This window comes from Leptonotus elevatus, chromosome 1 (genome assembly GCF_054856555.1).
Source record: "Leptonotus elevatus isolate MCC_2025b chromosome 1, RoL_Lele_1.0, whole genome shotgun sequence".
Lineage (NCBI taxonomy): Eukaryota > Metazoa > Chordata > Actinopteri > Syngnathiformes > Syngnathidae > Leptonotus > Leptonotus elevatus.
The window spans coordinates 51,614,939-51,639,965 of NC_141239.1; the positions used below are offsets into that span (position 1 = coordinate 51,614,939).

At 38.8% G+C, this 25,027-nt stretch overlaps 2 protein-coding genes and 1 pseudogene across 2 annotated transcripts; 2 read left to right on the forward strand and 1 right to left on the reverse strand.

Moving 5' to 3' along the window:
• Nucleotides 1–2,051: 2,051 nt before the first annotated feature.
• Nucleotides 2,052–9,405, forward strand: epor (erythropoietin receptor). Its single transcript, XM_086068509.1, has 8 exons — nt 2,052–2,332; nt 2,470–2,605; nt 2,738–2,904; nt 5,105–5,256; nt 5,336–5,492; nt 6,307–6,394; nt 6,479–6,566; nt 7,001–9,405. The coding sequence occupies exons 1-8, from the start codon at nt 2,230–2,232 to the stop codon at nt 7,403–7,405; spliced, it is 1,296 nt and encodes a 431-aa protein (XP_085924635.1). The 5' UTR covers nt 2,052–2,229; the 3' UTR covers nt 7,406–9,405.
• A 3,148-nt stretch (nt 9,406–12,553) lies between these two features.
• Nucleotides 12,554–18,987, forward strand: LOC147184555 (uncharacterized). The gene is made up of 3 exons (XM_086068600.1): nt 12,554–12,811; nt 15,830–16,150; nt 18,068–18,987. The coding sequence occupies exons 1-3, from the start codon at nt 12,634–12,636 to the stop codon at nt 18,823–18,825; spliced, it is 1,257 nt and encodes a 418-aa protein (XP_085924726.1). The 5' UTR covers nt 12,554–12,633; the 3' UTR covers nt 18,826–18,987.
• Nucleotides 18,988–23,014: 4,027 nt separating this feature from the next.
• LOC147184556 (ATPase SWSAP1-like) lies at nt 23,015–23,951 on the reverse strand (annotated as a pseudogene).
• Between the last annotated feature and the right edge of the window lie 1,076 nt (nt 23,952–25,027).

The window sequence follows — 25,027 nt, forward strand, 5'->3', positions numbered from 1 at the left end:
CTATTTTGGTATTACATCATATATGAACTGAACTGTTAATTTCTGAAATGTTTTTAAAGGAATGCAGTATATGACACTGATGAGTCACTTGTGTGTCTCATTTATGATTATTAAAATGTGATATCACATCATAGAGTTTATTTGAGAGCATATTAGATGGCAGCAATGTATGTAAGCATGAATATAAATATCATATCGCAGGGCACATATACACAATATGAATATTGTATGGTAATAATAATAAAAAAGTTGAAATATTCTGAAAGGTGTTAATAATCAACTAATCAAATTTAAATATTATTGACATGTCACACACAACACTTAAAGTGTGACTTATTCAGCCTGAAGTTACAAGGTTCGAAAGTTAGCAAAAGTAATAATGGTCCAAAAGAAGTGGATCGCAGTCCACCAAAAAAATGTATTCATTTGAATAAAAATAAATAAATAAAAAAACATTTAAAAAGTGAGTTTTGAACCAGAGCTCAGACCTTTGACCAGAAGTTCGATCCACTTAAAAAAATATATATATATGTAGTGACCAGAAGGAGATGGAGATCCTTATAGCAGATAGAATTGGACAATTTTTAAAAAGAAGAGTAGGATAATAAAATAATAATTTCAGATGCACCATGCTGAGAGACAATTACAAAATGAATAAATGTTGTAGGAAAATGTTAAAACAAGTCATTTAAGGTGTGCGCATCCACCTTAGCTGTTATCCGGTGTGGTTTGTACTGTACAACGCTTTTCTTGCATCCATTTTCTTACCCCAAAACAATACTCATTTTCCATGTTCTTGTTTTATCTGAAGAACCAGCAAAACCGCACTTGCCATTGTTCTTCTCTCAACAATACCGATTTCCACACCTTCCTTTTCCTGTCACCGTTTCCCTCTGCATGCCTCCGCTTTCAAGCACAGCTTGAATTTCATGTCCATCACTGAGAATTGACATGCAAGTAAAAAACATCTTTCCTTGCATCAGTACAAATACTGCATCAATAATATGAAGTTGGCCTCCCTCTTTTAAATGATGTAAGGAAGAGCGGGGTTGCATTTAAAGAAATGAGGATTGGTCGAGAATTTGACTTCGGCTACCTATCAGGGTTGAGAAACAGCCACGTCTGCTGCTGTGATAACGCTGGTCAAACCAAGACAACAAGAGTGCAAAATGATGATAAGAAACCGTTTATGTCTGCCTCTTAAGGTAAATAGTATGCTGCTTCTTTAAATTACTATGAGCACTGTCTATCCATGCAGCATCTAAAACGTGTGTTCTTGGGTCAAGGGCTTGCAAGTTCTTCCACACCTAAATAACCCAGTCATGCCTTTATTTTTTTAATTGTGGCAGAAAAGGGCCTTTCCATAATACAATTTGACAGAATTTTATTTATAGAGCAAATTAAAATCAACCACAGCTGAAATACAAAGTTGGAAGCATACAGTTGTCCAAAACATGTTGATTATATGAAGAAGCGTTACGATATTCAGGTCCTAAACAATTTTAAATGAATCAAGGGGTATTTCTTTACAGATAGTAAGAGGTCCGATCTTTTGACCTATTCAATGTATTTTTGTTCAAAGTACGAGAGCCAGAACAAATACATATCTAATTTATTTTAACAAGGTGATTGATAATAAAGCATGTTACTAATTTTAATTACAGTTTACATTTTCTGTCCAACTTAAAACAACAAATTCATTTAGCAAGAAAGATGACAAAATGTATGTTCATGAAGTACAATTATTTCTACTAACTACTTCCTGACCATATAAAATGATGTAGGCCTTGAGTATATATACTACATACATTGTACACCTTATTATAAGTTTATATATATATATATACATATATATACTTTCAGAAAATCCGATATGCATGAGGAATGAGGCTCACGTAGTCATAAATCCGTCAATGAGTCCAACTCCCGCATACCAACAAGAGTAAAGTAAAAAAACAAAAACAAAAGTTTCGGCATGCGCAATAAATTGCCCCTCCCCTTCGTCACCTTTGCTGATTTTAAGCGCAAGTAAACAGTTCTACACACTTCTTATCAGCGAGGAGCAGCCTTATAACCGTGTTGCGCTATCCATGGTATCTGAAGCCAAAACAGGACAAGCCCCCCTCGGGAGAGAAGTCATGCAGATGCGCGCGCCTTTCTTTCAGTTTGGTCTCATGTTGTGCACAACAAGACAGCACGGATCTTTTTGTTCAGCGAGAAGACAGGAGGATGACATGTGATCACCTGAGACGATTGTTAGCACTTTCCACCATTGCGTGCACCATGAGGGTGACCTCCAGCGTCCCAGGCGCGCCAGATTTCAAGAAGAAAGGTAGGGACCTTAGATAACCTTTTGGGCCCGTCACTAGACTCCGCTATAGAAACAGATTGACCTAACTGAGAGGTATGAAACAAATTTTTTTCATGATGCAAACCCTCTTGTGTGGCACCAAAACATCACCTATACAGTCTCGATTATGCTGGAAGAGGAGCCGGAAAGCCCCAAATGCTTTGCAGAAAGCAAAAAGGACTTCACCTGCTTCTGGGAGGAAGATGAGGAGATGGCTGGCTCTGTGGATCAATATTCATTCACATATGCCTACAAGTAAGAACAACCATGTGATGATCAATGGAGAAGTCACATTCACTGCTTATGTGCAATGCAGTGTGCTTCTTCACCAGTGCAAGTGCTGCAAACTGCAATTGTTTTCTGAACGTTTGTCTGTCTTCCTGACAGAAATGAAAACAGCAGCAAATGCCCACTGACAGCCCACCAAACAGAGGAGGGAAAGAAGCTGTACATCTGCCACTTGAATCACGCTTCCATGTTTGTCCAAATGGACATTAAAATACATCGTGAAGGAAAGATGATCCACAATCGGAGTCTTCAGGTGGAACTTTTGTGTAAGTTTTTTCGTTTGTTTTTGTTTGTTTAAAAACATAATTAATATTGTGACACTGCAACCTAATATGTGCAAATCCCAATTCCAATGAAGTTGGAATGTTGTGTAAAATGCAAATAAAAACAGAATATAATGATTTGCAAAGCATTTTCAACCCCAACTCAATTGAAAACTCTGCAAAAACAAGATAATTATTATGATTAAACTGATATATTCTTTTTGTTTTTATTTTATTTTTTATTTTTTTATATTTGCTCATTTTGAATCGGATTCCTGCGCAGTACATTTTGTAGAGTAAATTTGACTCTGAAATATACTATATTTAGTCACAATCTAAACAGAGTAAACTTTACACTTGGAAGAGAGTAAAATATCAATAAAACAAAACCCTCAAGAGGTGAGGAACAATCAGAGAACCTTCAGGTTGGGAGACAGTCAGCCTAACCACTAACCCATGCCACTCCTACTCAGTGTCAAAATATCGCAGGTGTCAGGTGGAATCCTCCTATATCCATTTTTGGTCTCCTTTGGGACACATCAGCATAATATATTTGCTAACCATAAGTCTTACGTAGCTCAAGTGGTAGCCTTACATGCTGAAGGTTGTGGGATCTTTCCTCAACCCTTGAGTATTTTATTGTTAGTAAAAAAAATTGTTTTACATTTTTTATTTTACTCTCTTCCAAGTGTAAAAGTTTACTCTGTATAGAGTGGAACCGAATATAGTCTTTTTAGAGTAAAATTCACTCTATGAAATTTACTGTATGCAAACAACAACACTTCAATTAGCATTGAAGAACTGAGGATAGTAATTGTTGAAGCTTTGTAGGTGGAATTATTTCCCCTTCTTGCCCGATGCACAACTTCAGTTGCTCAACAGTCCGCTCGCTGCGTTTTTGTGCTTCATATAGTGCAACACTTTTCCAGTGGGAGACAGATCTGGACTGCAGGCAGGCCAGTCTAGTACTCACACTGTTTTAGTATGAAGCCACGCTGTTGTAGCTAGCACGTGCAGATTGTGGCTTGGTATTGTCTTGCTGAAATAAGCGAGGGCGTCCATGAAAAAGACGTTGTTTGAATAGCAGCGTAATGTTGCTCTAAAACCTGTATGACCTTTCAGGATTAATTTTACCTTCAAGGGGGCCAAGTTTTTCATAAAAAAACATTTGCAAATCCTTGTATTCCTTTTTTATTTAAGTTTTACACGGTGTCCCAACTTGATTGGAATTAGGTTTCGTTGTAAATGAAATTTTGGCATGTTCTTGCCGATAATTCTAAGGGGAAAGAATTAGTCCAGTAGAATCTTTGAGGTTGAACAAAATCTATAACAGGAAACTGATTGACTGCCAATTAGTTCAGGGTAACATTTTCATGTATACAAATACCATTATCATGGTAAATTGTCAAATTATAGGCAACAGTTGTTTCTTCGATTTCCAGGATATATTTTTCTTTTTCACCTTAGAGAGTTGGTCCTGAACCGAGGTCTTGTAAAAATTGCAGACTTTTTGCCTTTTATACATGATGGCGTTTTAAACTTTAATGCTTTAGGTAACTATAAAGATAACTTTGTTGTAATACATAAATAATAAATTATTTTGTGTGTCATGATCCTGCTCTCCTTAACTCATTGAACGTATAAAAACGTTCTATTTTAAATATCGCCAGTGTCCCAAAAACATATTTATACGTTTCTTTAAATGTTTTTTTGTTTGTTTTTTACGATAGAGCATACAGAAGGTTTTGATGCAGCCTCTGACCTGAAAAGGTCGTATAAAGCAGTGGTAGTTATTGCAAAAAACGGCCAGCGGGTGGCAGCAGAGTATAAGAGATCAGCCAGGGCCATGTTGCAAAAAGCTCTTTTCCCCACTGTTTTAAACAGATTTGTGAATAATGATGAAACTTAGATATATTTTATTGCTAATTGCGGCAAAACGGAAACCGATACAAATATACTTTTTTTTCCTGATGAAAGAAGAGATAATTTTTTTTCTTTTGGTAGGTTCTATGTTTTTATAGCAATAGAAAACAATATTTTGTGTGCCTTGCAAAATCTGTCAAAATCCAGTAAAACAGCTGGGAGCAAAGGGGGTTGCTTCAGTGAAAATGTCTGGAAGTGAATGAGTTCATATGTGTGACGTGACAAGTAGTGAGAAAGACAGTCCGTTGCATTAATCACCCTGCCTGTGGTTATTCAACAGTTCTGCTGGACCCTCCCGCTAACGTGAGCGTCAGTACCACGGGGCAACAGGGTCAGCTAAATGTCAGCTGGATCCCTCCCCCTTTCAGACACAGGGATGACAGCTTGATGTACGAGGTCTCCTATGCAATGGCCAGCAGCCATGTGGTGCAGGTAAGAGTTCTTTAATTGCTTGGAATTTTCTTGTTGTTGAAGTTGAGGTTTAGTATCGATCTGATGGCTGTTTTTGCAGGTAGAGGAAGTACGAGCCAGCTCCAGGATGATCTTAAGGGGCCTACAGCCAGGCACTAAGTACAAGGTGCGGGTTCGGGTAAAACTGGATGGAATTAGCTACAATGGCTACTGGAGTGTGTGGAGTGATCCAGTGATCATGGAGACACCGCCTGCAGGTCTGCATTTATTAACACAACTAAATGGTGTCATGTCAAGTATATAGCTCAGCGAGTTAAAAGCAGGGGTGGGAAACCATGCCATGCAATTGTAAAATTAAAAAAGAATCACTGCAAAATACACATATGCACATTTTCCAAACTCAGTTAAGTGGGTAGAAGTGTCGAAAAAGAAACTCAAATAAAATAACTAATTAGGAGGACCCAAAACAAACCCGTTTAATGTGAGTGCAGTATATTATGCGGAATTTTAATGTAAATAAAATTAAAGTCATTTCATACTGATAGAGAGGTATTCATTTAACAATATGTTCATTATAGTGGTGTAGAATTGTACTACATGATACTGAGAGCTACTTGTGTGTTTGACTCTTGTACTTTATTGTAGTTTGAAGAGGTAACCAGGTGTGATTTGAATACATATGGTATTTTGTATAAAGATCACTTTTTGTATGAGCATTTCCTTTTGGAGTTACACAGGTACACTGTAAAAACTTTAATTGGGGAATGGGGGTATTTTTATGAGAAGTTAGTAAGAATAACTTCCTGTTATTTCACTGTATTTTGTTTGTGCCCCAGGTAACATAAAATTACAGATTTTTTAAAAAGTATTTTATTTATTTATTTATTTATTTGACAGTGTACTTACTGTATTAGTTTATAACTGCCAGTTTTCTTGCAGCATGTGATATTGTACAGTACTGGTTCTGGCGCTATATATTGCAACGGTGTCATCAGGAGCTACTCTTATTTCAACAATGCCACCTTTTGTTCTTTGTATGCATAATTTGTGGTTTACTGTCACTCTTTACAGAATTCAACCTACTCATCGTCTTCCTAATCCTCACCATGTTTTTCATCCTAATGGTGCTGTCTTTCACTGTGCTCATGTCCAATCGCAGGTCAGGATTTTGCTATCACAATAAAGTACGAACAGTATCAGTTGAAGAAGGAGGAGAACAATTTAACATTTGTGTTTTTTTCAGGTTTCTGAGAAAGAAGATTTGGCCAACTATTCCAACTCCGGATGGAAAGTTTCAAGGCCTTTTTACTGATTACGGTGGAGACTTTCAGGTAAAAATAAGGCAAGAGTCTGAAAAGAATAACAGTTTAAATACACTCTGCTTGATTTTATATAAATATTTTATTGTGTAATCATGTGCTGTTTAGCATGTGTTTATTTTATCTTTTATTTTATATCATATATTTTATTTATTACTTATATTATTTATGTAATGCATTATTTATTTATATTTTTATATTATTATTATTATATTTATTATTTATTTATATTTTGTATATTTTATTTTATATTATATATTTTTTTTTATTAATGTTATTTATTAATTGTATATTATATTAGATATTTTATCTTGGTTTATGATCTGATTTTTCTATATATTTAGGATATGTTAGGACCCATAGCAGAAAATTCAGTGGAGTGGGTAATTTCTATCTCTTAAATGAGTCAACACAATCTTCATTCAGTTGCTTTTCTGTTTGCTCAGGAGTGGTTAAAGCATACGAATGGGGGCTTGTGGTTGACCCCAATATTGTTTTACAATGAAGAATACCCCACTTCTCTGGAGGTTCTCTCAGAGCTAAGCCTGAACCCCCCTCCACCTCTACCACCAAAAATGTCCGGCGCTCCCACACTGCCGTGCACAGAGGAGGATTTGCAAAGGGATCTGGATTTGGCACTGAGAAAGATGCCACATAATCACTGGCTGATGGAAAGGATGCAGAACCAGCGCCCTATTCCTTGCTCCCAGTCGTCTCTACTTTTGTCCCAGGATACTTATGTCACCCTCACCGGGAACAACCACAGCCAAGACAGTAACACTCTCGGGGAGTCTTTTCCCCTCGAAGCACTTTTGGCCTTTAAAAAGACAATGCTTTCTGAAGTTCACTGATCTGAGTCTGTACCGCAAGTTGGACCCAGAGCATGACTGGATACCCTAAAGACATGGGCAGCCGACTCCGTCTTCTCAATGGAATACAGTTCCATGAGCAGATCACATTATTTGTGCTTGCTCAAGGATGAACCTTCCTACCAATGCAGCCTCTTGTGCAGGATGACTAAAAAGACTAAGACAGACACAAGACTGTTTAGATCATCAGCATCGTCAGAGGGATGAAGACAAACATCAGATGTCAACTATCAAAGTTTTCATAATCTTTTTGAAACGTTAGTTTCCGTGTTGTTCTACTAGTATTCAGGTTGGCATATCATTCTGGCACAAGTCCTCCGTACCATTTGCATAACGTTTCTAAATGTCTTTGGTCTTTCCTTATAGACTCTTTTATAGTCAAGAAAGTGTCATGCTTGTTGCTAAACAACACACAGCTGAAATTCTAAACTGAATACAATACACCAAAACACCAATATTTTATATCAACGCCTTCTTGAGTATTTTTCTTTCCAGATTTTTCAGGAAACACAAAAAAATGGGAGGCGATGATTTAGGCAAAAAATAAAAAATTAATTGCCCCCCAAAAAATTACTTAGGCAATTATTTTAAGAGGTGACAATATGCTTCTATGACTGATGATTGGTGGTTAATTTAAGTCAATTCATACGTTTGTTATAAAGTCCATAATAATCAGTAAAGGAGTATGTACATCCTTACTGGTCACTATTCAATCAAAGGTGGGGCATGCTGTGCAATACTTCAAGCTGATTGGACGATGCGGCATTCTGAGTAATTCTGCGAGAACATAATTGGATGCTGCAATTCAGCATCCATTCAAAATCTTGGTTGATACAACTGATTAGAAACACCCAATCTTAGTTGTGTATGTACTTATGAAGACATTCGCAAAGCAAAATGGAAAAATTCATATATATATATTTTTTGTTCTTCTTAAATAAGGTACTTAGCACTTAAGTGTAACAATCGTTCCATGCAGGTGACAACATAACTGCTGAACATAGCTACAGTTTCTCCCCACACCTTTCCAAAAGTATTGAAACAATGACAACAAATCAAGTCATTATTTTTGCTGTAGACTTAAAACATTTAGGTTGACTATGGGACAATTTCTGCCTTTATTTCCAGGTATTAGCAAGTAGGTCAGACACATAACTTTCAGCGGCAAGCGATGGATATTAATATTTATATATTTTGGTATCAGTGTTCCAATGCTTTAGTAGGCCAGTGTCGCTCATTTTTAATAATACCAGCATAGAAACCATAATGATGGCGTGAGTAATTATTTTCACAAAGTCACATTTCGAGGAGGAAAATGATCTGGAAACTAGAAGGGGTTAAGAAAAGTGACACGGGGCTGTTCTTACAATGGAGCAATTCATTAATGTTGGCCCTTTGAACAGATTTTTTTCTTCTTCAATAAATACAAATATATTATGAACTGCCTAATTCTATAAGGTCTGCAATGATGTCTATGAAATGTAAATTAACCTATACATGATGATAATTCAAAAAAACACACTGTATTTGTAAATAATGTTTTCATCTTTATGCAAATGTTGTCCCAAACTGAGCAGATACATTTTGTTGGCATTTCCCAAACTCAGACTCCGAGATTAAGACAAGTATAAGACACTTCTACTGTAGGCTGTGCAGGATCTGCTGTGTGTAGAGCCTTGATGTTGTTTTTACTCACTGCTGCCATCTGAAGAGCAGAACAGGTAAATCAGCCATTACGCTAATGATTTGTGTTTGTCTTTGCTTTTATATTTTCTCTTACAAAAGTATATCCTGAAAAATGTGCAGAACTAACAGAATAGTTAAATAATATTAACTGACACTTCAACCATCTCATATGTCATCTCAATATTGTTTTTATTGTATCTTAAAAAGTAAATAAAGGCTATAGTGGTGAAACAAATGGGAAATTGCATCAACTTCACATATTTGAGATAAAAATGTGGTATGCAAATATCGACATATTGTCTAACTTAGAAGTATACAGTATACATTTGTTTTCAGAGATTAAAAACTATATCTTTCTAATGGCTTTGTCTTTTTTTTTTAAGATTAGCTGCAGCATTCTTCACACACCCCTCCAAAATCGAAACAGTGGCAATTTAATTCATTTTTACTGAAGTATGAACATATTTGGGTTTGACATTAAGAGATGAACAGTTGACGGTAGACTATATAAACATTCCAGGTTTATCTCCTGATATTTACTTTACATATGGATTGGATAAACAACTTAAAAGATAGCATTATTTGGAACAAAATACCAAATGTTTAGTATATGTGTAACTGATAGTTACGGGGAGCCCAGCTGACTTCGGGTAAAAGACAAGACTACATCTTGAACTGGTCGCCAGTCAGTCGCAGGCACATACAGAGACAAACAACCATTCACACTCACATTCATTCACTGAGTGGAAAGTGAATCCACGCTGCCTTCATGTCAGCCAAGTACCACTATCAGCGACACAAATAAGACTTATACATTATATTTTATTACTGTAGCTAATACAACTAATAAAAACTAACTAAATATGATACCATATTTACCTTCATACATTACACTTTACATGTACATTAGTCATGGCAAAATGGATGTAGATTAACGTAACTGAAATTACAGATACATATTAAAATGAAATATAATTGAAAACAAGTTTGAGTCATTATTTTCTAACAAGTGGACGGACGGTATGTGCTGCTTTGAAGATCCCTTTTTCTTTATCGCTCAGTTCCTTAGACCCCAATGTTAGATTTGGCAGAGGCATCTTTTGTTGAATTACAGTATTGTTTTTTAATGATCTTTTTTAGTTTCCTCCTGTAAACATCAGCAGGCATATAATTTATAAATTATTTAAGGCAATATGTAAAATGACTGAAGTTCTCTTGTTTATGTTTACCAATTTAAAAAACAACAACAACGTTTCTTGGGAGTAAAAATATGGCGGCCTCGAGGCTTCAAAAGTCGCCTATCAGATATTGCACATTAGCGCTCGTGTCGTTGTGGTCCGTGTGGCAACAACTGCGTCATAACATTTTTATGGAGGTAAATTTGGTGCAAAACTAACTTGTGCAAAAAATTTGTACCTGTAGAAAAAAGTCTAAATTTGTATCTGTAAAAGTCGTGATTTGTATCTGTAAAAAAAATGTGTGCCTGTAAAAAAAAAGAATTGTGTCTGTAAAAGAAATTTGTACCTGTAAAAAAAAGTGTATGTGTAAAACAAATTTGTATCTGTAAAAACAAATTTGTATCTGTAAAAACAAATTTGTACCTGTAAAAGTCATGATTTGTATCTGTACAAAAATTCATACAATAAAAAATAATCATAGCTTCCTAGCTGTGTCATCAAAACACAGCCACTGACATTATACATAATCAGTTAAATGTTTAGCTTTATCTTGTTAGCCAGAAAAAACCCAAAGATTTTGTCACATCTTAATATCAGAAATAGTGGTAATACTGATAGACACAGACATTGTTTATAAACATTCCCATTTGCATTATTTTTATTTGGCTTCAGTGTTGAAAGCAAATGTGTATGTTTAAAAGTGTAAGAGCCTTTTATTTTAACTGTTTGCAAAGCATACATTGAAAAAATACTGACATTTATCAATAAATTATAATATTTGAAATAAAATGATTAAATACAGAGGATAAAGGGTTGAGGTTGAAATACCTGGAGCGGCTTAAAGATCCACTCGCAGTAAAAACGTTTTGTTTTCATTTTATTATGATAGTAAGAGTACAGATGCTTGAATATAATGTTAGTCAAATACAAGTAGCTGAGTACTGTCCACTTTTTTTTTTACAGGTACAAGCTATTGATCGTATGTTTACACTGGTAGGCTTCAAATCTTGAAATACAAATCGTGACTTCAATGTGTTCAGTTTTCGTGACAACAACATGAGATGAGCTAGCTAGCTAGCACCGGATTACGAGCTATGTTCGTACAATAAATCTTACCTTCATACTAAAACTTCTTTCTTTCTGCTCACTTGGAGTGCTCTGCATGTCAACCAACGTTTAAGCTGTTCCACACGGTGTTCGTATATTGAACTATGTTGAAATTTTCACGCCTGGGACGTCCTCTTCTTCCAAAATGACGCGTAAACTAGTGTAGCTACTCTGTTTGGAATTGCGGATTTATGGGCGTGGTCGTTCGCTCAACCAATGAGGTTGAGCTTTAGCCCGCCCAAATCCTCCAGAGCCCGCCCTCTTCTTCTACGAGTACAAATCACGGCGCTCTACAAGTACAAATTAGTTTTGCTCCATTTGTAGCGCGACAAATGGGGCAAAACTCACGTCACTGAACAGCAGCAGAAAACCCACTTGTGACTCCTAGTGGCGACTTCTTTGACTACAAGTTGTCATTTCTACAGGTACAAATCACAACTTTTACAGATACAAATTTATAGTTTTTGTACAGGTACAAAAATGTTTTTGTACAGATACAAATCATGACTTTTACAGGTACAAATTTGTTTTTACAGATACAAATTTGTTTTTACAGAAACAAATTTGTTTTACACCTACACATTTTTTTTTTACAGGTACAAATTTCTTTTACAGACACAAAAAATTTTTTTACAGGCACACATTTTTTTTACAGATACAAATCACGACTTTTACAGATACAAATTTATAGTTTTTGTACAGGTACAAAAATGTTTTTGTACAGATACAAATCATGACTTTTACAGGTACAAATTTGTTTTTACAGATACAAATTTGTTTTTACAGATACAAATTTGTTTTACACATACACATTTTTTTTTTACAGGTACAAATTTCTTTTACAGACACAAAAATTTTTTTTACAGGCACACATTTTTTTTACAGATACAAATCACGACTTTTACAGATACAGATTTAGACTTTTTTCTACAGGTACAATTTTTTTTGCACAAGTTAGTTTTGCACCAAATTTACCTCCATACATTTTAGTCTTCTTTTTTTTTTTACTGGCCTACATCTTTCGGGAATTCCATTATATAAATTTAATAAATTAGATTTAAGAACGTGTCAGATGATGGAAAGTTGGGTTTTAATCCGGAAATGTTTCAACAGAAACAGCAATTTAAAAATAATACTTCCGGTTAAGAGACCACACAACTTCCGGTTATTCACAGCATCGTCGGACACGGCCGAGGTTCAGCTTGTGTTTATGTGTAAGCTTTAACCTACAACATCAAAATGTTGAAAGATTTGGTAAGAAAGCGATTGATTGCGGCCGCCGACGAAATCTTTGGACTGTTTGAAACGGCGATAGCGTCGTACGATGAGCAACTTTGTCGAGCCAGAGAGGAGACCGAGCGACACCGACAACAAATGGAAGCTGTTTGCAAGACTCAAGTTGTCATACGCATTGAAGGTCTGTTCACTTCCACTTAACATTTACAGACGTGTATTAGCTAATGAGGGTGTAAGAAAAAAACGTGCACTAATGGTCTGTATGCATGCAGCACTTACCGAAAGTTACAGTGTGGGGGAGACTTTAGCGGAGCGCATTGTTGATGGAATGTAAACTCCTAACCCAAAGTCCTTAACACTCTCAAAAAGAACAAGGGCCGCTCCTTTCTTCAACACTATGAAAGGTAAAATATATTTAGTTTATTAAAATTCTGAACTTCTGAGTTATCTTTTAATGTAAGTTATCTAGTGTAGCTCCTCTCCTGGGACCACCAGTGTCCGATCAGGATTTTATGTTGCTGATACCAATTCCGATCACATTATCTGTAACCCCCCCCCCCCCCATTTATCTATGGTGAGTAAGTGCCATTGACTATATTATATGGAGAGAGGAAAACCCATTCACCTTAATTTTAGGCAAAAACAATATTTAGTTATTCAAGAAAATTACTACAAAATACTTGCTGGCACAATGCATCAACTACAGTATTCAGTCCCAAAAAAATGAAAAACTAACATTCACCACCTTTTAGTAACACAATCTTTAATAGTTTGAAATAATCAGCGGTCTCAACTATGCCACATAAATATGATAAGCATGATTCACAATTTAGTAAGGTAAAAAACAATCACATGCAGGCTTCACGAGCCGAAAAGGAACTCAGGCGTCTGCATCAAGGTAGCTCCGATATATTTAAAAATAAAACTGTTTGGGAACTCGTTTTTTAGGACGAAAGCTAGCTCACTACATAGCTTGACATGAGTCGGATACTTAAAAGACAAAAAATGAGCTCAAAATAATCTAGAAATGACAAAATAACACTATTTAAACACAAAATGTACTTACCCATGGTAGAAGTCCCAGAAATAATGTCCAAAAAGCATATTGATGTGACGACAGGCAGGTGTGGCTATTGTTTACCAGTAGTGAACTCAACTGTCCAGTGTGAACCCCGGGAAATCTTGTTTTTCACAGGTACAGATTTCCTATGTGAATTGCAGTCCATACGGATGCCTACAGAAACCGCTCCGCAGTCAGTGTGAATTCATCGCTCTCGAGCCGACGACATGTTTATATCTGTGTTGCCGCCTGTGAACGGGGCTGCGGGCCGCCCACTGTGTGAAGCAAGGGTTAAGGGGTACGGAAGAAGAGTTCAACTTCCCGCAATTGCCCAGAGTCTGGTCTCTCAGGCCAGGAAGGCTGCAAAGCATGACCCGTGGAGGATCGTATTTTTGATCGGGAATGAAAGGCTTTGATCAAATATTCCGATCACGTACTTTTTCATAAATATCGTCCGATCATGATCGGTGGCCGATCGATCAGAGCATCGCTAGTGTCCACAAATGCCGCTTTTCCATTAGCCCCGCACGCTACCGCACCTCACAGAACGACAGTACACGGCCGCCATTGCATTTCTATTACAACAGGCGCGAGGCGGGAAGGGGGCGGGATCATTTGAACTGTCCAAGCCAAGCTTGCACTCCCGCTGTGCGTGCGGCTCTGCCATAACATTTCACGAGTGACAAGTCGCGCCAACATTGAACTGTATTTACAATTTCATATGGACCACCATGGATGAAATATTGCGATCTTGATTTCACGACCGGCACGCGAAGCTCGCTGCCTGCGCTATTTCTGAATGGACAACTCGGCCTCATTCAGTTAACTGTGGATCGAGCTCTCATTCAAGTGAATGGGAACCCATGACCAGGCAAGCGGTGTGCACTCGCGATTTTTTAAAACCACAGTCATTACAAATCCAACCACAAGTACCTTGTAAATTGTAAATATAGTTCAGCGCTGTTGTAAAACATTACATTTATTCTATATACTGTATTTTTATGACTTTAACAAATGACCGGTGGGTGCCTCTGCTACTCGCGTATAACCCGGAAATGGGCGTGTGCCACGGCATTGCTTGCTGCGTTGGTGTTGGCCAATCAGATGCCAGGTGACGACACGGTCCCGCTCGGCTCCAGACGACCGGCGCTGCAGAACCACCTCAGAGATGGTTCTAAACAGCGGTTCCGCTGTAACCGCTCGGCCTCCAAAAAATCTCATGGAGACCCAAACATCCGGGAACAAAAAACGACGCTTTGGTGTGGTGTGGAACCAGTCTGGTGGATAAGCGCCAAAAGAAACGTCCTTTTTGCTGCAGGTGTTGGAGCTTCAGAGAGCGCCTGCTATCTCCCGACCAACTATCTGCCCTGTACAGCCAAAAATGTGATGACTCTCACATCTAGCAGCCAATATTTTGCTATAGGCTAATAATACCTTGAACTGTGTTGCCCCTTTAAGTATAGAGGGCAACAGGGCTCTTCTTCGCCGAGGGGAGGATGCTCTTGCTTGGACTCGCTCATGGGAGACGAGGTCTTCCTTCAGGCATAACGTTACCGGTTTTGTCCATATGGCGCCGCCACAATCAGCGTAAACTAAATGTTCCTTAGTGTTGCTTTAATGTAGTTATTCAAAATAACTTAATGTGCTCTATGTGATTTGTACTGACTGCATGAAAATATACCACCTTCTCCCTGGAATAAAATTATTCGGTGTAATGCTTAGAATTTAGGATAATCCTTTTTTCATATAAATAAAGGACGTTGTGATGGAAGGTTTGCTGGAGGTCAAAATGTGTTGCGATGAACCAGGACAACAATTTTTTTTTTATCGGAATCAGCCATCTCAGAGCTCCAGACTTAACATTTTAGCACAATAGCTCCTAACCTGAAATTTTAGGGTCGCAAGTAAAAGATTTCGGGGCACGATATATTCATCTCACCCATTTTCACTGTATTACTGATAAATGGGCTGACGTGGAGCACAAATCTAACTTAGTCCTACATTTGTACCGCTTAGGTTGGCGACTAATACAGTTGAACGTGAGTATTTCTGTTTGAAAAACATAATTTTTACCAGTCTGACTTCATATCATAATTGGCCCATGTGAGCTGACATGTTTGTTTTGCTCGCGTCCTGTAGATGTCCAGAGGCTGATTTCTCATCATGCTCATCACACTCAGCTGCACAAGCATCCACAGCGTACACAAAAGGAAGAGGAGGAGGCCAGTGCGATTATGTTGCCACTGGCTGGCGACTCTGTGAAGGAGTGTAAAGAGGAACCAGCCGAGCTTCCTCCTCACAGTCCCAGTGAAGAACAGCGTGAACAACCAGCGCCAGAAGACCTCCAAGCTCCACTTGCACAAAGTGACGACAGCAAAGAAAAGGCGGCTTTGAAGAGCAGCGCATACCGTGAAGGTGACGGCAGAACATCGAAATGCTCCAAGAAAACATCTAAAAAAGGCAAGAAATGCCAGCTTATAAATAATAATAATAATAATAATAATAATAATACAGATGCTCATTTTGTGGTTAAAAAAATGCTCAAAATGAGAATAGAACAAAGTATGTGGGGTTCTTTTAATTTCTGGTGCCATTTCTCGCAATTTAGAACCTCCATGCTCTTATTTGAATGCATTAAACAGATGTCTTTTTTATAGGCAAGGAAAGGCAGCTGTTTTTAAATAGCACATTTTATCCACAAGTTAACTCTGTGTGCTTGACACGATTAAAAGTGAAACATTTAAAAGCATTTACAAACAAAATGATTGAAGACATTTAAAAGCAAAGTAAAGAAGTTAAACCTAGCTTACTAAATGACTAAAAGAACATGCATAGGAAAAACAAGATACTAAAAAATATTTTTAAGTATGGTGAAAAAAAGCATAGTTTTTAACCTGCATTTACACTTTGTGGTGACTTCTCGGCATGTGATTCCTTTTGTGTGCTGCATAACAGCTAAATGCTGCTTCACCATGTTAGTTTTTTCTGAGGAAGAACATTTGTGAGTGAACAAGGCCCAAGTCCTCTCCGTCAGTTTATGTGGCTCATCAAAGCATACATCAGTTCTGTTTGAAATTGTGTGCAAGGCAGTTAGCATGATAAACAAGTTTTACCTTTGCATTACGAGGTATATTGTACCCCGGTGTGAGCGTAGCATCTCGTCCCGAGACTCAGCCAGCGACAAGTATTTGAATAAAGAAGAGACGGCATTGACTACATAATGATAAAGGTCGTGCGCTGTGAATTCCGGCAAAGTCGGCGATTTGAGTAACTTGGTAAAAACAGCAGGCAACACAAGGTAAGGGCTGTTTTCAAATTAGCGATCTCCAACTAAAGTAAATATTGCGCTCTATGAGTCCTGACTAAATGTGCAACTTCGACTGACAGGCGACCTTCGGTTGAAGTAATAGATTCAATGGCTCTATGGGCAATAATAACTTTTAATTCGTAAAATAGCAGTCGCTAAGTCGCTAAGTCGCTCCGGGTCACGTCCACTTCCATTCAACAATCATTTCCTTCCGCCGTCCGTCATAGGGCTGTCACGTGATCACGTGACGTCGGTGCAAATGGTCAATAGCCCCTAACAAGAGTGAGTGACGCCATGTGTGACAGGCAGCTGGAAATCACACGGGGAATTTTCTTCTGTTCACGCTTACAGCTTGGATATCATTAATTTGCAAGTGTCATAATTAATTACACAGTTTTACATCTTTCATGTGGTAGCTTGGCATCTTAGCTTGGTGAAAGCGCTTTCTTGACTGTTGTCAGTTGTGAACATCACACTTAATCTCCTTTCAAGTAAATACACGCAGACATGCCACATCCATTTGTTGTTTCCTGATTGACGATTACAATGTGGTTCGTCTTGAAATATTGACGGATTGGATGTCCTGACTTGACGAATAACGGACACTCGAAATTCGTTGATGCGCCAACTTGTGTTGTTTCTTTTCAACAGTGTTTAAGATGACAAGTTTATATCCAATATGGATTTTTGTTAAGTTTCTTTGTATGCGGTTTCAATAAGACCAAGAAAAGTTGAGCTTTGCCATTTTTTTGTTGCTGTAACCATATTGTTAGCTAACTGAGCTGCAAGGACAGTGTACTGTCAAGAAAAAGGATAAACTACAATAAATATAGAAATAAAAGATCATAGATGGAATGGTGTATTTTATAACATTTTTGTTTGTTTAAAATGTTCCCAAGTTCTTTGTGACTCAAGTAAATAATTTCTACTGAACAAACTGTCTGATTGTGTGCTTTGACTGTCCACCAATATGTCTGAAAGATTACCACTCCATCACGCAATAATGATGTTTTTGTTGGAAAATATGTTTGAATGTCAGCATAGTAACTAAATAGACTTGTGTCCTGCAGGCGTCGAGCTTGGTCGTCTAGAACTTTCTCCTGAACCGCATGGGGAGAGCTCCATTTTGGGGCAAAAGGATCCACAGTCCATCCATGTTAAAGTGGAAGCTGCAGCTCCACAGTTCCCCCATGTTAAAGAGGAAGAGGCTGAAGTGGGCACATTTCCACTAACTGGTGTTTCTGTGAAAAATGAAGACGACCAAAACAAACCACCCGAGTGGTCCCAGCTTCATCATGATAGCCCAAGTGGAGACCACTTTGGAGGACCACCACCAGATGGCCTCTTTGCTCCACTGTCTGACAGTGATGACATGGAAGAACATTTGAGGAGCGACACAGACTGTGAAGGTGACAACAAGCAGTTGAAATGCTCTGAAAAGGAGAAAACTGGCAATGAGATAATGACACAAATGTGGAAAAAGGGTTTTCCATGCTCGGTGTGTGGGAAAATCTGGACAAAGAAATCGAAATTGCGTGAACACATGAGAACACACACAGGAGAAAAACCCTATAGATGCTCAGTTTGTGGTAAGAAACTCTCTCGAAAGGACCATCTGGTGACACACATGAGAACACACACAGGAGAGAAACCCTTTAGTTGCTCAACTTGTGGGAGGAAATTCTCTCAAAACAAAGGTCTGGTAAGGCACATAAGAACGCACACTGGTGAGAAACCCTTTAGTTGCTCAGTTTGTGGTAAGAAATTCTCTCGAAAGGAATATCTGGCCATGCACAGGAGTACACACACAGACGAGAAACCCTTTTAGTTGTTCAATTTGTGCTGGTGAATATATATAGATAGATATATAGATATATATGTATAGATAGATATAGAATGCAATTAATTCCAAAACAAAATTCCCATTTTAATTTATGTTTTTTACATTTACACTCTACAGTATTTAAACAATAAAAAATACCGTACCTTTTTTGTTGTGGTGTGAGGGCATCAGTGGATGATAAATGCCATGTTAATGATTGCTTTAGTTCAGTGCTGAGTTTGTGTATTTTACATTGGGCATATTGTTACATATACATGTATATATATATATATATATACATATATATATATATATATATATATATATACACACACACACACACACATCCATCCATTTTCTTAACCGCTTTTCCTCACAAGGGTCGCGGGGGGAGCTGGAGCCTATCCCAGCTGGCTTCGGGCAGTAGGCGGGGTACACCCTGAACTGGTTGCCAGCCAATCACAGGGCACACAGAGACGAACAACCATCCACACTCACAATCACACCTAGGGACAATTTAGAGTGTTCAATTAAACTGCCAAGACAAACCACCCGAGTGGTCACAGCGTCATTATGACAGCCCAAGTGGAGACCACTTTGGTGGACCACCACCAGATGGCCTCTTAGCTCCACTGTCTGACAGTGATGACATGTTAGACCATCTGAGGATCGACAAAGACTGTGAAGGTGACAACAAGCAGCAGTTAAAATGCTCTGAAAAGGAGAAATCTGGCAACAATAAAATGACACGAATGTGGAAAAAGGATTTTCCATGCTCAGTGTGCGGTAAAAGTTGAACAAACAAATCAAAATTGAATGAGCATTTGAGAACACACACAGGAGAAAAACCCTTTAGTTGCTCAGTTTGTGGTAAAAAAATATCTCAAAAGTAAGATATTGTCAGGCACATGATAACACACACAGGAGCGAAACCCTTTAGTTGTTCACTTGTATGTGATGAATTTTTTTAGATGAAATGTGTAAGATTGCTTTGTGGGTCATAGGTGTTCCAAGAGAGGGCAGTTCCAATCGTCCCCACTTGAAGGCGATGTGGTCACACGTAACTTTCAAGAATGCTGGAATGTGATGATCCGGGGTTCAACTAGGCCATCTGGTGTGGGGTTTATCTGTGGTGTTAATCCACAACTCAACAGGGGAGAGGATGGAGCCCCCGATAAGACACTTTGGTACCATAAACTCGTGGTTCTGGCGGGTGAAAAGCAAACATTAACATCCTGGTGACATGGGTGATGGTTGACTTCAAAAGGGTGGAAGGCCGTCTCTGGCGAGGGTGAAAAAAAGACTTTGACCGTACTTTGAGCGTCCGTCATTTGGCAATCGTCAATATTTCAAGCCGAAACGTCAATCCGTCATTCGTCGATTGCTCAGCAAAATGAGCGTCCGTCAATGTTTCCGTCATTCCATATGGGCATCTGTCAAAGTTCCATCAATCGTCATTCATCAATCCGTCAGCAAAAGCAGCAGAGTGAGCACACCCTCGATGGTTGAGGTTAGTTGTTGGGTTTCGGTCAGTTTGTAATATTTGATGTTTTAATAAAGTGTTAAAACAATAGCAGCCGTCTTAAGATGGCACATCATTAAAGCCACCAAGAAAATAGTTTCACAAAAAAAAGGAGAAGAAAGCACTTAGATGTCAAGAATCCATGTGAGTGAAGTCAAACGTTTAGGTCCACCTCACGATGAGCCACGCCTTGAAGCCAGGGCTTACTCGTCTAATTTATCACTTAGGCGGTGGTCCTAAGTCTTAGGGGCAGACAAAAGAAAAGGCGCACTTCTGCACACTTTTTTTTGGGCTGTGAAGATTCTCCCATCAACTTAATTGTGTCACTTAAGCGAACCATTTAAAGGGGTTTCCAAAGCCAACGCTTGCCACTTGTGTGGCGTGAACATCGGTGACCAACAGGGTGAATGGCGAAAGAAGCAATGAAGCAACACAAGTAAATATTGACATATGTAAACAAACACACTTGTAAATGACTAAGTCCGTGTCCATTTTTTGTTATCGAGCGACGGGCTCACAGGTGGGCTTTTGCCTACTGTGTGGCACCGGTCGCACTTCCCCACCATGTTTTCAATCAATTGCATTTAATTTTTGAATCGCCTGGACATGATTTTTAATGTTTCTTTTAAATGCAATTTAAGGCCTTAATTAATTAAACTCTTCTATCACACATCACACCTGAAACTTAATTTTTTACATCTATACCCGTCAATGGCAGTGAATGAGTTAACGACAGCAGCCTTATTACTGCTAATTCATAGAATTATCCCTGATGCAATCCCTCTCCTCTATCACGATCAAGGTAGAAGGCCGCCCTACACAGCCTCAAGCTGTTCGAGGTCTGTGTGTGCTACGACTAACCTTCATTCCCCTCCTTTCCAGGGCAAACCTCCACGCCTCTAGCTTCTCCTCCACCTGTTCCCTTCTCTCACTACAGATCACAATGTCATCTGCAAACATCATGGTCCATGGAGATTCCTGTCTAACCTCGTCTGTCATCCTGTCCATTACCTTAGCGAACAAGAAGGGGCTCAGAGCTGATCCCTGATGTAGTCCCACTTCCACTTTAAACTCCTCCGTCACACCTACAGCACACCTTACAGTCTTACAGTCCTCATATATGTCATGCACCACTTGAACATACTTCTCTGCCACTCCAGATGTCCTCATACAAAACCACAGTTCCTCTCTGGGCACCCTGTCATAAGCTTTCTCCAGATCTACAAAGACACAATGCAGCTCCTTCTGACCTTTTCTGTACTTCTCTATCAACATCCTCAAAGCAAATACTGCATCTGTGGTACTCTTTTTTGGCATGAAACCATACTGATGCTCACAAATGTTCACCTCTGCCCTCAGTCTAGCTTCAACTACTCTTTCCCATAGCTTCATTGTGTGGCTCATTAGCTTTATTCCTCTGTAAATGCCACAACTCTGCACGTCTCCCTTGATCTTAAAAATGGGCACCAGCACACTTCTCCATTCCTTAGGCATCTTCTCACTATCTAAGATCCTGTTCAACAACCCAGTAAGAGATTCTACTGCTACCTCTCCTAGACACGTCCATACCTCCACAGGTATGTCATCAGGACCAAGTGCCTTTCCACTCTTCCTCCTCTTCAATGCCCTTCACTTCATCCTTACTAATCTTCGCTACTTCCAGGTCCACAACAGTCACGTCTTTTACTCTTTGTTCTCTCTCATTTTCTTACTTTCTTTGCATTCCATCACACTACTGGCATCTGTCAATACACTTCCATCGCTATCCTTTCTTACCCTTACCTGTTGCACATCCTTCCCATCTCTGTCTCTTTGCCTTGCCAACCTGTATAGATCAGTCTCTCACTCCTTACTGTCCAACCTAGCATACAAGTCATCGTATGCCCCTTGTTTGGCCTTTGCCACTTCTACTTTCACCTTACGCTCCATTTCTTTGTACTCCTGTCTACTTTCTTCAGTCCTCTCTGTGTCCCAATTCTTAGCTAACCTCTTTCTCTGTATCCACTTCTGCACCTCCTCATTCCACCAACAAGTCTCCTTATCTCCTTTCCTTCCAGATGACACACCAAGGACTGTCCTACCTGTCTCCCTGATCACATTTACTGTAGTTGTCCAGTCATCTGGAAGCACCTCCTTGTAAGTCACCCTATGTTCCTGCCTCTTCTGGAAGATCTACAACATGATAGAACAACTTGAATCAAGCTCCTAAAACTTCTAGCTTTGCTCCCTTTCCACTTGGTCTCCTGAACACACAGTATGTCCACCTTCCTCCTCTGCATCATGTCAACCAGCTCTCTCCTTTTTCCTGTCATAGTTCCAACATTCAAAGTTCCTACTCTCAGTCCTAGACTCTTGGTGGTCCTCTTCTCTTTCTTCCTACAAACACACCTTCCTCCTCTCCTTTGATCAACCGTAGTCCAGTTTCCACCGGCACCCTGTAGGTCAACAACACCGATGGCGGCCGTTGTTAACCCGGGCCTCGACCGATCCGGTATGGAAGTCATATATTCGATTCGCATGTTTGATTTGGCCAAAGTTTTACATCGGATGTCCTTCCTGACACAACCCTCTGTATTTACACTGGCTTGTGCCTCCTTGCGGCTTTATGCTAAATATGTAATCAGTAAATATAAAGGTAATCACCAAATTCCAATGAGATTATGTTGCTACTCTTTACAGTTGAACATAAAAAAGGCAGGGTAGTATACCATTAGGGTGCATTTACAACTCCCGCTCCTGTGCTGAACTTGGACTGACCTTAGTGTTACTGGTGAAAGGGTCAAGGGTGATACCAGTTCCAAAATAGTAACATGCCACACCTCTGCAGCTTTGTAGCTTCCGTCTTTGTCCAGAGTACATTGGACTTAAAAGTAGCGGTCAAATGCGTCGAGAAGTTTATCCGAGGCACCCGAGGATTCTCCACTTGGCTCTTTTGGCTTATAAGAGGCGATGATGCGACAGGGGGCGGGGCTCGATGTCTGCTGTTCAAGGAGGCCCGTGAGAAAAGTCACCGTGTCACACAACAACGCTGAGAGATGTGTAGCGCAGGACTGCTCCCTGGGGTGATACCCCATTTGGATGTCACCTGCAGGTCCACACAGAAAGTCCTCCAGTCTGTCCACGATGATCAGTGATGGATGGATGGGAAACGTGTTGGTGGACTCATGAATGCCTGCCACTTGCTGGAGCAACTCTTCCAATGTCCTTGTATAGCAGAATTGGATTTTCTTACAAAAAAAAGAAGAAATTAGCACAGTTGAACAGCTGGCAAGAAATTCCAAGGTCATTAACAAAATGAATTATTGTCCCAAAACCTGCCATTTGAACAGAGTTGCATAGACTTTTTTTTGTTGTCTCTACTGTATAAAGGAGTCAAAATATTAGACAGCATATAATGCAGTGCAAACAACAACCACCACTATAATAGGTATACTGGATTGTTGTTATATTAATATGTAAATGAACATTATCATCTGTGTAAGAATTTTTTTTTTTTTATTGGATTGTACAAGGGGCTAGAAAAATATGTGGCTTGTTCGGTATTCAAATTAAAAAAGTAGGCCTAACTTGTGCTTTTTTCCATTTAAAGCTTAACACTCACTTTTGTCATTTATCAATGCAATCAGGACCAAAGATGTGACAATTAATAAATGTTTTCATGTCATCTCAACTCTCACAGCACATTAAGGTATAATAAGTATTTAGAATCATTGTTGCTATCATACGCTATGATTACGTATTTTGGCCTTTTTGTTTCATTTTTTGACTCGCTTGCAATTTCCAGGATTTAGTTCCGTTTCTGCAGCGGTAAAGTAAGCCAAATTTGACCAGACTTTTAGGATTTGGAAAGTGAGAAGCGCTTGTGACATGGGGTAACGTGAACCAGGAAGCATTATGTCAAAGGCAACAGATTCAGAGAAGCAAGATATTCTCCACTCATGGCCTTATTTTAAAGAACTATTGTTGTACAAACGTATTGGAAGTTCACAGGCTTACTTTATTAAAATAAACACACACAAAAAACAGTGGGCTTCTCGGCGCCACCACGTGTCACAATAATCGTACACGTCCACTGCGTAACCATTGGTAGCCAAAATGAAAAAGTGCTGCATATGCCCAACAAAAACAAGGAGGTGCCACCCTGTGGCGCGGTGCCACACTGCGGATGGTTACACTGCCAAGAATTACTGGTGTAAATACAAATTTATGTTTAATTTGAAAAAAATATATATATTTTGAAATTTGAGCCAAGGCCAGGTAGTCCTTAAAACGTTTTACTTTCTTTGTTTTTGTTGGACCTTTTTTTCTAAATAAAATTTGGGAATTTCAGCTTTTTTTTTCTAAGGTTTGGTTTTGGGAAGACATTTATAGACATTATTAGAATGCTTTATAAAGGGATTAATAGCTCAGAAGCCTTAGGTCATGGCACTTCCTTCAGGTTTGACATTAAGAGAGGAATCCAACAGGGTTGCGGGAGCTCACCATTACTGTTCATAATGGTTGCTGACATGTTGTCTATTTTAATAAAAAACAGTAGGGTTAGAGGTATGAAGGTAATGGAGCAGAAAATTGTGAAAAGTCATTTAGCGGACGATGCAACTTTATTTTTGGAGAATGTGGATCACGTTCCACTGGCTCTACAAATTATTGATGTTTTCTCAAAAGCATCTTGAATTTTTTTTTAGA

What these genes read in the sequence shown, in the direction of transcription:
- epor (XM_086068509.1), top strand. Translation starts at nt 2,230, where the DNA reads ATGACATGTGATCACCTGAGACGATTGTTAGCACTTTCCACCATTGCG. An exon ending in GCCAGATTTCAAGAAGAAAG is followed by an intron (nt 2,333 to 2,469) that starts GTAGGGACCTTA and finishes TCACCTATACAG; the next exon opens with TCTCGATTATGCTGGAAGAG. An exon ending in ATTACGGTGGAGACTTTCAG is followed by an intron (nt 6,567 to 7,000) that starts GTAAAAATAAGG and finishes CTGTTTGCTCAG; the next exon opens with GAGTGGTTAAAGCATACGAA.
- LOC147184555 (XM_086068600.1), top strand. Translation starts at nt 12,634, where the DNA reads ATGTTGAAAGATTTGGTAAGAAAGCGATTGATTGCGGCCGCCGACGAA. An exon ending in AGTTGTCATACGCATTGAAG is followed by an intron (nt 12,812 to 15,829) that starts GTCTGTTCACTT and finishes CGCGTCCTGTAG; the next exon opens with ATGTCCAGAGGCTGATTTCT. An exon ending in CAAGAAAACATCTAAAAAAG is followed by an intron (nt 16,151 to 18,067) that starts GCAAGAAATGCC and finishes TGTGTCCTGCAG; the next exon opens with GCGTCGAGCTTGGTCGTCTA.